The 12537-nt window shown below is 41.4% G+C and overlaps 1 protein-coding gene across 2 annotated transcripts in view; it reads left to right on the forward strand.

Annotated features, from left to right (window-relative positions):
* Window positions 1-12537, forward strand: part of SPIRE2 (spire type actin nucleation factor 2) — a 40716-nt gene that overhangs the window by 15384 nt on the left and 12795 nt on the right. For both annotated transcript variants that reach the window (XM_075281964.1, XM_075281965.1), the window contains exon 2: window positions 4483-4526. In XM_075281964.1, the coding sequence (XP_075138065.1) occupies window positions 4483-4526 (44 nt within the window). The remainder of the gene's footprint in view (window positions 1-4482; window positions 4527-12537) is intronic.

Consider the following 12537-nt stretch of genomic DNA (forward strand, 5'->3'; position numbering starts at 1 on the left):
TTCACTGAGGAACAGACAGCAGAGATGACATCCTGTGAATGCTGGGGTGTTTGCCAAATCCATTCAACAGATGTTAAGAGATGATGAAGGTCATCACAGAGGTAAACTCATAGGCTAGCATTTACTCTGGATGTATCAAATCTTTTCTAAAGTGAGGTATTGAGGATTTGAGAGCCTCAAGGTAAAGAAGGTCTGCAGAACAGAAAACATGAGTCTTCTCAAGGCAAATTACTCACCACCATGTCAAGGATTGTAAGTTGTCAACACCTGGAAAAAATTGTTTCAGAGCATTGGAAGGGGGATATATGGAGAAATTTCACCATTTTGCTCAAATAAATTGCAACGTATTAGCTGGCTTAAAACTCAGAGAGTCTAAAGTAACCCACAAGAGGGAACCAGTGGGCAACAGGAATACACTGGAGAGTTCAGTAAAGTTTGGAAAAAATAAATGTTATGAACCAAATGCAGTATAGAACAGACAGACAGTCCTGGATAACCAGACTCCCCGGCACACTGAGATAAAACAGTACTGAGCATCCAACGCCCTCCAAACTGGAGCAGAACCAGGCCCCAGAGGTCTTCACCAGAGATCCTGATGGTAGAGATGGACTAGGTAAATTCGGGGACCTGGAGGTCCATGCTCCGGTCCCAGGAAAGCCGCAACCCCCACAAACTACCGCAGAGGTTACAGTCCTCCCCCTGAAGGATGTGGCAGTGCTGGAGGCTCCAGCCCGGCTCCTAACAATAAAGTAGCGTAGGTAGTATAGTCATTACAGTGGCATCAATTCTGCATAACCAAGCAATAGTTCAGCTATAGATGAAGGCCAGGGCCATAACCAAGTGGGACATGGGAGTTATCTAGTTGTAAATGAGTCTTTCTATAGAGGAGGAGAAAGCTGATCTCAAACATCATGGTTTACAAGCAAGTAACAGCAAAGTTTCAGTCATACAAGGCCTTCAAGAAATAAAATGTTAGCTGCAGTGTTAGAAAACAAGGAAGTAGACTATGTACATAACTCATGAAAATGGTTAGGAGTGTGTTGGTTTAAAGCAGATCCTGAAAAGAGGGCTGATTTATATCTTTGCTCCGTATATACCCCTGGCAGTGTGGCAGTATGACGAACTGAATATCTCAACAGGGATTTGTTTAGTTTAGGTGGTTCCATTGCTGTCACTACTATTATACATGACTCAGTAACTCTAGCAGTGCACACACAGGTAATATCATAGCACGGACATTACTCATGTGTCACAACAATACATTACTGCAGATTATCACAATGTTAAACATTACTCATGTATGAGACGCTCTGCATTGACTGAATAGGGAAAAGACATACAGCTGAAAACAGTGTAATTATCATTATCATCACGACATGTCCCAGGTAGTTGTGTAGCTCAGAATACATGATAGATAGATAGATAGATAGATAGATAGATAGATAGATAGATAGATTAGATAGATAGATATGAAATCAGAAGTTACTAATAATTCAGGTGCATCTACATATTCAGCGGCCCACTTGTCACTCTGAGGCATTCGGGAGATGTCTGGCAGGGTCCCTTTGTCTGTTTCACAATGTACTGTACGTGGTATTTATTGCAGTTTACACCAAAAGAAACCATACATGTTCACCTATGCCAAGGGACTGTAAAGTATGGCCTGTGAGGGTGTAGCTGTTCTGTTGTGTTTAGGTACTGTATGTAATATACGTTAAAAATCAACCATAAGGAATGTAAAATAACTGTGTGTTAAAAGCGGTGACAACAATATTTCAATGTCCTGCATCTATGCTGAGATGTATCGATAGAATATATTTCAGTAGTATTTGTGCCTGTAACTTTCAGTCATCATATCTCAGCATGGTAATAAGTTTAATGTCTTTAATTCTACACATTGTTGTCTATTATGTCTTCTGTTGGATACACTTTGACATTGATACAACCATCATTAAAAGAAGAAGGGACCATAGACAGATGTGACCAGGTGTCAGTCTGGTCATTTTTCACTCCTTGTTCCATGGGTTAGTATATAGTGGTTTCTTATCTTCTTGATATCACCCAATGTGGACATTCACATAGAAGATCGGACACAATACTTATTATGCTCTATCTCAGGACTCTGTGGTTTGTGGCTGACCCTGTGATGAACAATTAATGGTTTCAGGTTAGGCTGTGTATATCTGCATTACACAGGTTTATTTCCCCCGCACTTATGTTTATTTGCTATAACTAGTCTTGTGTTTGTGTTTCTGTTGTTCTGGAAGAACATAGGATATAAGAGCACCAACCAGTCTACCACCACTGGAATGGCTCCTGTTCCTAGAAAACATCTTCTGCTTCTCTACTACAATATATGGATTGCAGCAATCCCTCATGTGCCATGTAGCACAGTTTTATTATAGAATAGGACTCTAGCTAGGCTAGTGGAGGACATCTATACGTGAGGGTAGGTCCATGTTCTGTATGATGGAGGGTTCTGCAGTAATCTCTTGACACTGAGCACACACAAGTATAATTGATGCTCTGACTGTAGGAGTATCTGGCAGCATTGTCATGTTTGTGTAGGATGTTTGACTTTACATGGCATATATAAATGGATTTTGAAACAAACAAGACACAAGCATAATGTTTGTATTAGGTGTTGTTTTATGCAGAGGACTTTAGCATTTAGGACAATAAACAATTTTCAGGTCAAATGGGTTTCGGTGTATTCCATACAGAGCATTTCTCCTCCAATAAATAGAAATCCTAGAGTAACCCCCCGCTGTCACATATCAGTAAAGACCATTTATCTGGCTCCTCCGGTTTATGTTTCAAGGGATATGATGAAGCATGCTCTTTGTTCGATATAGTGGAATTACCATTAGCCAAAATCCCATACATTTTGCATTTTTGCAACATGGGGCCCAAACAAAGGGAATGTGTCACTATATTTTTATTTATTAAAACCAGATAGTGAAATATACCACTTTGTTTTTATTTTCTGATTGTATTATTTTTATTCTAGTTTCTGTACATGATTATGAGGGCTGCCAGCTTGCCCGAGGTCTTGTGCTCCACATACATAGACAACAATAGTCTGGAGCTGACCTCTGGGGTTGTGAAAGTATATATTGCTCACCTTATGGTATATTTTTATTATATTGTATTGATGTATTATATTTTTATTTTGCACATTATGTTAGGTCCGGTTCACATCTGCGTTCGGTATTCCATTCGGGGAGTCCGCATGGGGACCCCCCTCGACGGAATACCGAGTGCATTGACAAGCAGTGAGCTTATGAAAGCACATGGACCCCATAGACTATAATAGGGTCTGTGTGTTTTCCGCATGAGTCATGCGGAGAGGAAAGTGGTTCATGAAGTACTTTTCTCTCCGCATGACTCGTGCGGACACCGCACAGAAAATACATGGACCCCATTATAGTCTATGTGCGTTCATAAGCTCACCGCTTGTCAATGCGTCTCATATTCCTTTCAGAAGGTCCCCATGTGGACTCCCCAAATGAAATACCGAACACAGATGTGAACCAGGCCTTATCTATTATGCTACCTATGTTATCTTTATGACACTTTTATGTTTTGTACACTCCTTTTTCCTAAAAAAATACCAGAAAAATCCTTTTATAAGTCAAAAAAGAAACATTTAGCTTTTCACGGTTACCTTGTTGTTGAAAGGTGCTATTCTGCTTGTGGAGATCCAGGTGGTGTAGGAAGTTTTAGGGGCTATGCTCCTGGAGAAAAGAAGGCAAACTAGCAAACTCGAATAGCTAAATTGTCCCAACAAATTTCTCAAAAGCTCCCCAAATACTCTGCTACAAAAGAGTTTGTGGGTATGAGTGGCAGTACAGCTGAAATCAGCTATCATACCAGTGACATATATAGAGAAATGTCCATAGATCGTATACAGCAAGCAGGCTTGGCCTCTACCCTTTATGTTGGTGGTCAGAACAGGTTATAGATCTTATGTTCTATATTTGGTATCTACTGAGCTTTGTCTCTGGGAATCTGTTGTGTTGGACGCTGATCACAATGCAAACAGTGAATTCACAGAAGGTGTTGGAGCGTCCTGTTACTTTATCTACAACTCATCACCTAGACACACACCCTGCGGTTACCAGCCCAAGGATTAACCATTTTATTGCATCTTGAGTACTGCACCAATTAGATGAACCATTAGAATGAGTACATGTAAGGAGGTTACATAATCTTGACATAAGTCACTGATGTTCGCCAGAAATGTCCAAACTGTAAAATGTTTTGTATATATCAGGAAAAGACTGAGAATGGCTGTAGCATCAAGTTAGTGACGCAGCCCCTTCAATCTTAGGATCTGTGGGGGTCCCAGAGGTCAGACCCCAACATAGCATTAGGTGAGGTCATATCGTACAGTACTATATGTAGAGTACAAAACTCTAAAGACTCTGATAGTATAGTTGGTCAGATGTAATAATGCATGTTCCTCTTTTCTATCTCCAGGGACTACTGGGAGTGCCCCCCTTTCGTCACTCACAGAGACGCAGGTAAGAGCTGTAACCAGATCAGGTCACATGCTTGACCAAGTATTATATGCTGGGCCTATAAGTCTATATTGAAAGAAAGTCAGTAAGCCTCTGGTCATGTTATTTGAAGTCAGCTGTATCCACTCATGAGAAGGCTCTGCGGCAGCCAATATACTATTGGGGTTGCCACCCAGCTTTTCAAGATTTCTTTTAGGCTAAATCCCCACTTTGCAGAAACACATCTATTTAGTTGCAGTTTTTGCTATGGTTTTTTGAGCCAAAGTCAGGAGTGGATTGAGCAGAAGGTAGAAGAATAAGAACTTCCTATATATTTCCCATTCCTTTTGTAGGCACTTTTTGCTTTGGCTAAAAAAAAAAGCAACAAAATCTGCAACAGAAAAAGCTGTGTTTCTGCAACGAGGGGCCTTAGCTTTGATATTGAAAATGCAGTTTAGGTTTTTCCCTAATAGATGTCATGAATTCCACTTATATACAAAAAATATATATGCAAAAAAGATATGCACTCATAAAACAAGTTATATACAATCTTGTCAATTGGTGCCAGAAGATGTTGGAAAAAACATAGCAAATTTTGGATTATTAATTTATGCACAGCTCTTTTCTATTCATCACGCTATATCAGATGTCCTGCAGACGAAGGTCCATGGGGGACCGAAACGTTCCAGCACTAAGCACAACATTAAGCATCTTTTAATGTACCATTATTGTTTGTAGCTGTGTGATCAAGTCTTTTTTATGACAATATGGAATAAAGCTTTTTGAAATTTGACTTTTGAAGTGCTAAATAATATACCAAATGGATTCCACTTATAACAGAGGCCACGACTCTGGGTACAAGATGCCAACATTGCTTTAACTACGTCATGCGACATGATATAACATAAAATCAACAAAAGTAGTGTGAGAATTGTGTCTGGCAGAGCTTTATATACTACTGCATTTCCACTTCATTCCCTGCAAGTCTAGTTTTATGACAAACCTGTTTGCATAAGATTTTAATTAGTATTCCATTTATAATGGGATAATTGCATTGTGGTTCAGATATCCCCTAATTCACAGCCAGCCATGCCCTATTTTCTAGTACATGTGATATTCTTTTGTAGTTTATGTCTGAGGACATAGCATGTAAGAAAATGCATTGGGCACATTTATTAAGTTACTTGTGCATTTTTTTGGGCATAAAACGCACTTATTGTTGTCTTTTTCTGCTTTGCGATTTGTCTATAAAGCGTTTGCATGATTTTTCCAGATATTATGCTGTCATTGCCGCTTTTGCTTCTTCTTGAGAAAAGGGAGTGTGGCCTTTTCACGTTGTATTTATAACCTGCACCTGTTTAAAAAGGGGCAAAAAAGGCACAAATGCAATCCACTATATGGGCAGCATAAAAGAGCCCATCAAGCCAGAAAGCAATAAAAAAAGAGCCATTGTTCCTTTTTGAAGAAAAAAAGGGGGCAAAATACACAATGCTAAATTCAGTCAAATCTTGATAATACCACAGACTGTAAGACCCTGTTTCTCGAATGTCACCACTTATCCTTACCTCTAAAAGGAGACAGAAGTAAAGTGACTACCAATACCGCCATTGTTAACGCTCCCTCGCTACTGTCACCCAAGCAATGATATATTTCTCTTTCCCAACTTAATGTATAACTGGGTATATTTGCCACAATTCTCACATTACTCAGTTGACTTAGTGCTGGGGTTCTCCTGACAGTTACATTGCAGTAAATTACTATATATTACTACATCATAAGCTAAATGCAGAAATTGTGAGTTTATCCACCAACCAGCCGTGCACAGAAACTCAAAAAAATGAGTATGATCAAAGTTAGCTGACCGAACCATTACGTATATATACTCTACGATTTCTGAGTTTCTATGATCGCCTGATTGGTGAATAAACTCACTATTTCTACTGTATACTTATACGACTGCAAAGTCTCTTACTTACTGATATATGTGGGTTGGGAGCCTAATTCCACACCTGACCACTGTGAGAGTGCCATCTAAATCATGGATCATGAAGGTTTACCATTTCACAGTCCGATAAAGCTGTAGAAGACACAAAAGGAATTAAAACACATATATATGTTCAGCATGCCACATCCCAATGTTATTTCCCCCAACATGTGTTGCTCCTGACTTCCTCTAAGGGTAAGTTCACACGGGGTTTTTTGGTCAGGATTTTGAGGCTGTATCCACCTCAAAATCCTGACCAAAAAGGTGGCTCTTATTGAAATCAATGGGATCCGGTCAGTTCTTCTTTCCAGGAGCCATTTCTTCCGGCTCCAGGAAAAAAGAAGCGACATGCTCATTCTTCAGGCGGAGACGCCTTGCGATTCGGCCTGAAGACACTTCCTCCTTCCGACTAGGCCCAATCATTGGGCCTAATCCGGAGCGGAGCACGACTGGATGCCGGTGAAGTGCACCGACATTCAGTCGCCGCTACCCGTTTTTTGGTCCCGAACCTGCAGCGACCTCCGCCTAATGTTCCGGATCAAAAAACCCCGTGTGAACCCAGCCTAACACGTTTGCTCAGTTTGGCCAAGCGTGCATATGTTCTCCATGAGTAAAGGAGACTGTCAGTGGCTTATCATCAACAGATTGGTTATGTTGAAACCGATCCTTATTTCTGTTGATATCTGCCATCTGGGGATTGTCATTAGACCCACACGTACAACATGACTTCATAAATGCGACCTTGCATTTATGTGCAGGGCATCTTAAGGCTAAGGCCCCATGTTGTGGAAAAGCTGCTTTTTTTGTTGTTGTTTCAGATTTTGTTCCATTTTTTTGAGCCAAAACCAGGAATGACTGCAAAAGGAATGAGAAATATATGGGAGGCTCTACACATGGTTTTGGCTAAAAAAAGAAACACAGTAAAACCTGGAAAAAAAGCAGCTTTTCCACAATGTGAGCTCACGCAGTGAGCTGAAGCCAGTGGATGCTGCAGAAAGACTGTGATGGAAACGCATTGCGTATTCTTCTGCAGCGATTTTCATAGAAGGTCTGCAAAGTTTTCCTCTGCTGACTTTCTGTCCCTATTATACCAATATGGAAAACGCCAGCATTTCCCTAGGAATAATTGACATGGTGGATTTTCTAAATCACAGCATTTCCGCTGAGGGTATTTTTTTGCAATGTGTGGATGGGATTGGCCAGAATCTGCAGGTACTGTAAACTCTGTGGTTTTTGTAGCATGGTTCCCTGGCCTAAAGGGGTTTTCATACAAACATAGCATTTAATCGTCCGTTAGTTGTTAGAAACCAAGTCATGATTTCCTTATTGTGGCCAGGTTATCAGAAGAGACACTAAGTGAATGAGAAGATAACCCGGCCACAATAAGGAAATCTTTCTTAGGGTTGTCATATGTGCCAGATCGTAAAAAGTTTCTGCATTCGTGGTCATATCCATTGGTAACATATTAACAGACTGTCACCAGTAAGATTGTTAGAGAAGATCTTTAAAACTCTGCAAAATGTTTAAACACTTATATTTGCAAAAATGTTTAACTATTCATTGTCTACAAATTTAAATGTGGTTATATCCATGGAAAGAAAACCTTTAAGAGACAGCGAAATAGAATATTTAAAGGTACACTCTGGGCAAAGCTTGACTAGGGTTGTTACTTTTTTAATTTAAATGTCCGGTGATTTTTCCACCATAAACAGGACACCATCATGTGCAGGATAAAGTATTTATCTTTCCATTGTTGCCCCTTTGTAATCTTGTTTTTGAAGTTATAAATTTTTGAAAGCATAAAAGGTCAAATGGAAATTAACATAAGTAGTCACCATGGAGGTGGGAGCAGCTTCAGCCTAGACACCCTGTCCTAGTGCTGATCACAGCTCCTGGGCATGACTGACATCTCCTTCACAGTCCCCTCACTCCCTAGTGTCACAAGCAAGGGGCATGGCCATAAGGGGTGAAGCAGTAGCAGTGTCTACTGGGATTTAGACCCTGAAAGGGCCCCAAAGGATCCTCTGCCACATAAAATATACCACTATTCTAAATGGCACAAAGATTTTGCATTTGGGCCCAGGAGCTTCTGTTCACAAGATATGCCTCTGGTCACAAGGGAAGTGGGGAAAAAAAGCTAGCAGAACCCATTGAAATCAATGGGAGGCTTTTTTTTCAGCATGGAAAATTCCACACCAAATTCCACACCATTTACCTTCGTGTGAATGGACCCTAAGGCGTTGGGCAACACAGGTGTATAAGTCAGAAGCAAGGTCAGCCAAGACCAGCAGGACAAGAACAGGAGAAGAACAGGATCAAAGTGGAGTCAGAAATGAGGCAAAAGTCAAAGCCAACGAATGCAGAGTAACAAATTTGTAGGAGCTAGCAAGCTATGAACCTATATTGTTCAGACATCAGGTTCACAGTAAAGCAACTTTAAATATGTTCTGGGCAACAGGATTTGAATGATAAGGCTTAGAGTGTGTGTGCTGGCCATTATAGGAGTTATGCAGAGCTTCAAAAGCATGACTGCTTTCTTCTTCTCTGGAAGTGACATCATGTCTGTTGGACACATGGCCATGCTGCAGCTCAATCCCATTCTTTTGAACAGAATGGAGATCACTTCCTGAGAAGAAGAATGCAGCCATGTTCTCAAAGTTCTGAACAACTCTTTTAAGCGTCAGCAAAGGGGCATACATGTATCCTACAGAAGGAGACTGCAGCAGAGTAACCACCAGAAGGAGCAGCAGCTGCCGCTACAGTTACAAATGAGCATCATCCATCAATGAGGTTATACCTGACTATTTTATAGAGCTAGGAATTCATGTGACTACACCTCATGTGGAAAGCAGAGGCTTTTCAGTATTGGGACTCATTTTTCTTGTGCCTACCTATTAGAACCAATGAGGTGATATAGTGGTTCTTATAAAACACCAAAACAAATACTGTATTTCTAGTAGAAGACAACTCTGAAGAAGAGCTGAAATGCATCAGGCATAACCTGAATCTTCTGGGCCCAGTGCAAAATCTGTAATAGGGCCACCACCTACCATTTGTGATACTACTGTCACCAGGGAATACTCGTCCCCTTATGTATAGCCCCCTTTTGCAATGTCTGTAGGTAGCCACTGACTCTGGACATGCTGGGAATAGTAGTGCAGTAAAAGAGGAATTTTGTTTTCTGCAGTAAGGAAGCAATGTATTAAATCTTTGTAAGATGTACTACATTTGACAAAAACTGATGTTATTTTTGGATATTCATCAGTTAGAGCTATATTTAGGAAGTAGGCCATGGTAGATCTGTGATGTAGAGCAGCAGTTACTGACTCTTGTTGTGACTCCTATGACAGTCATCAATCTTGTCTGGATTAAAAGAGGGAACGACGGTTTTAAGAACCTGATGCAACAAATAACTCGAGTAAGTCCTGGGCAACTAGAATCCCCAAGCGCTGAGGCAAAAACAGTCCTGGGTGGGCTACGCTCTCCTAACCGGAGCAGAACCAGGCCCCGGAGTTCTTCACCAGAGATCCTGATGGTGGAGTTGGACTTCATAAAAGTCCGAGGCCCGGATCCGCAACTGCCGAGAGGGAGCGACGCACACCCAGCGAACCCCAAGTAGGAGGACCCAGAAGGACCCAGACTCTAACCTTAGAGTGAAGTGCAAGAGAGCAGGATGAAGTGGAGTCGCAGATGAGCAGGAGGGTAATCCAGGGGAGTCATGCATATACCCAAGGAACAAATTTGTGGTCAAACAAGCCGAGTCGATAACTGGAGGTCACGTTATAGCAGAAGGCATAGGCAGAAGTGTAGTCAGGGAAGCCGGGTCATACACTGGAGGTAAACGGAGTAGCCAAAACAGGAACCAAAAAGGAAGGAAGCCAAAGGTCACACACAGGAGGTCAGGAAGGTGCCAAGTCAGGACCGCGGAGGAGAGCTCTGTAAGGCAAGCATACACATCCACAGCAAAACCAGGTACAGGGAAAGAGGCAGGAGGTAGCAGGACAGGAGACAGGGAACTGGAGAGGCCCGTCGCTAGGGGAGCTGATACCACAGGGAAACGAATAACCAGCAGTGGGCCGAAACCAAAATGAGGCCTAAATAGCCTCAGGCCCACCACTGACCCCCTTGACCCCGGAAGTGCCAGCGCTGGACAGGGATTGGGTCAGGTGCCTCCGCGCAGTACAGCGGAGGTCTCGACCTGTCCTAACAGACGGTTTGTAGTTGTCCAGAAGCTTTTCATATAGGGTCCACTTTTATAGAATTTCTGGCAGAGTTTCTAGCTCTGGCCTGCCTTAGTTCATGCAATGATCAGATATTTTTCTATCACATATATTGCTCTGTGCTATATAGAAATGGGGCCTCTAGCGGGCTAGTTTGGCATTTACTATTATTGCCAGCTGGTCATTCTCATGGGTGCCAACTAACACCATGGTATTTAGATACAGAGGGCATCAACCTGGACATTTGGCCCAGGTGAAGAAAAGACAAGCTATGACTACTGCACAGAAGAATTAGCAATGACCATAGACATTGTGTCTTTGTGTACTAGGCGTAGAAAGTGTGGTCACCAGTCCTGGAAGTCATAAGAACATGATGTCAGAATGTGGGTGGCACAGGGTTGCCATTTCATTCATGAATCGGGTGGGTTTTTAATGCTGCCAGTCTTGTAAAAGAAAGGGACAAGTGCTGTAGACAAATTACCAGATGATTAGGTCTGATAATCTCTCCAAAAACCATAGCTCCACTTTAGAAGAGTGTTACCTTCCATACAACAGAATTTTTGGGTCAGATAAAGTTTACATTTTTGGCGCATGGCCATGGTTACAACCTAAAGTGTGATACTTCTGATGATTTCTGATTTATTTATTTTTTTATAATGTGTTCGTCCTTTGGGCAGGGCTCAGCAGCAGGGAGAGGTCCCTAAGGAACCAGGCAGATTTACTATAATGTACATCAGAAACTGTCGTAAATTCTAGCTCAAATATATGTCAGTTCTGGTGCATGAAGGGCAGGAGATGCGCCTAAGGGTCTATTCACACGGAGGAAAATGGTGAGGAATTTGGTGTGGAATTTCAGTGCTGAAAAAAGCCTCCCATTGACTTCAATGGGTTTCTAGCAGAAAAAGGAACCTGTTGAAGTCAATGGAAGGCTTTTTTTTCAGCGCTGAAATTCCACACCAAATTCCTCACCATTTGCCTCCGTGTGAATGAACCCTAAATTAGGTGGAACTCACTCCAAGTCACAGGATGAAGACTGGAATGTGAAAGGCCAGTCTTGCCAAATCTCCCGATCTAGGTCTCTTCTAATTCCAAATCAAATAATCCTCTGTCTCATCCATCGGTTGCCAGTAGTTAGCACACACTCCTTATGGCCCCCCAGTATCTACAACATCCTGGAACAGAGTGAAACATACATGGGGGCTTCTGTTGGTAAAGTGCTAAGGATTTTTCAGTTTCTTATAAAAAGCATTTATTATACTATCAAAAGTAAACCAAAAGCATATCAGTAAGTTAAATGTCGGTCAAGCATGTGAAGTCCTCCTTTCACAACTTAAGTTTCACCACTCCTGGCTATTTCTGGGGCATGCTCTATTTGCTGAACTTCCTTTTGTACATATTACATTTAACTATTCAGAAATTTGATAACCTCAGTTGTGGATATCCTTTTATTCAAATGTTAACCTGTTGTGTATTACCTGTAATATTCTAAGTATAGTGATTTGATCCGATGTTATAAGAAGAATGGATTACTGTTTCTAGCAAGTAGAATACTGTTTATTCTGGAAAAGTATTTATTTCTGCCATAGCTGTATCTGCCTAGAGCTGTCAATAGTCTGAAAATAAAACAGTCCTTATAATGTCCAGCAGAAAAGTGCCCTTACAATTTACATTGTACCTACCCAGCACCTGACAAGCCCAGTATAACCAATGTGCTCAGCCTTATCTGCTGCAACTACATGTACTATTGTAAGTTTATACTGTAAATTTATGTTTTTGCTTGAAAAATTGGTCCATGGCTACATTTACTGGCTCGTATGTGGCTCGGCTAAAC

Source organism: Leptodactylus fuscus, chromosome 7, assembly GCF_031893055.1.
Source record: "Leptodactylus fuscus isolate aLepFus1 chromosome 7, aLepFus1.hap2, whole genome shotgun sequence".
NCBI classification, from domain to species: Eukaryota; Metazoa; Chordata; class Amphibia; order Anura; family Leptodactylidae; genus Leptodactylus; species Leptodactylus fuscus.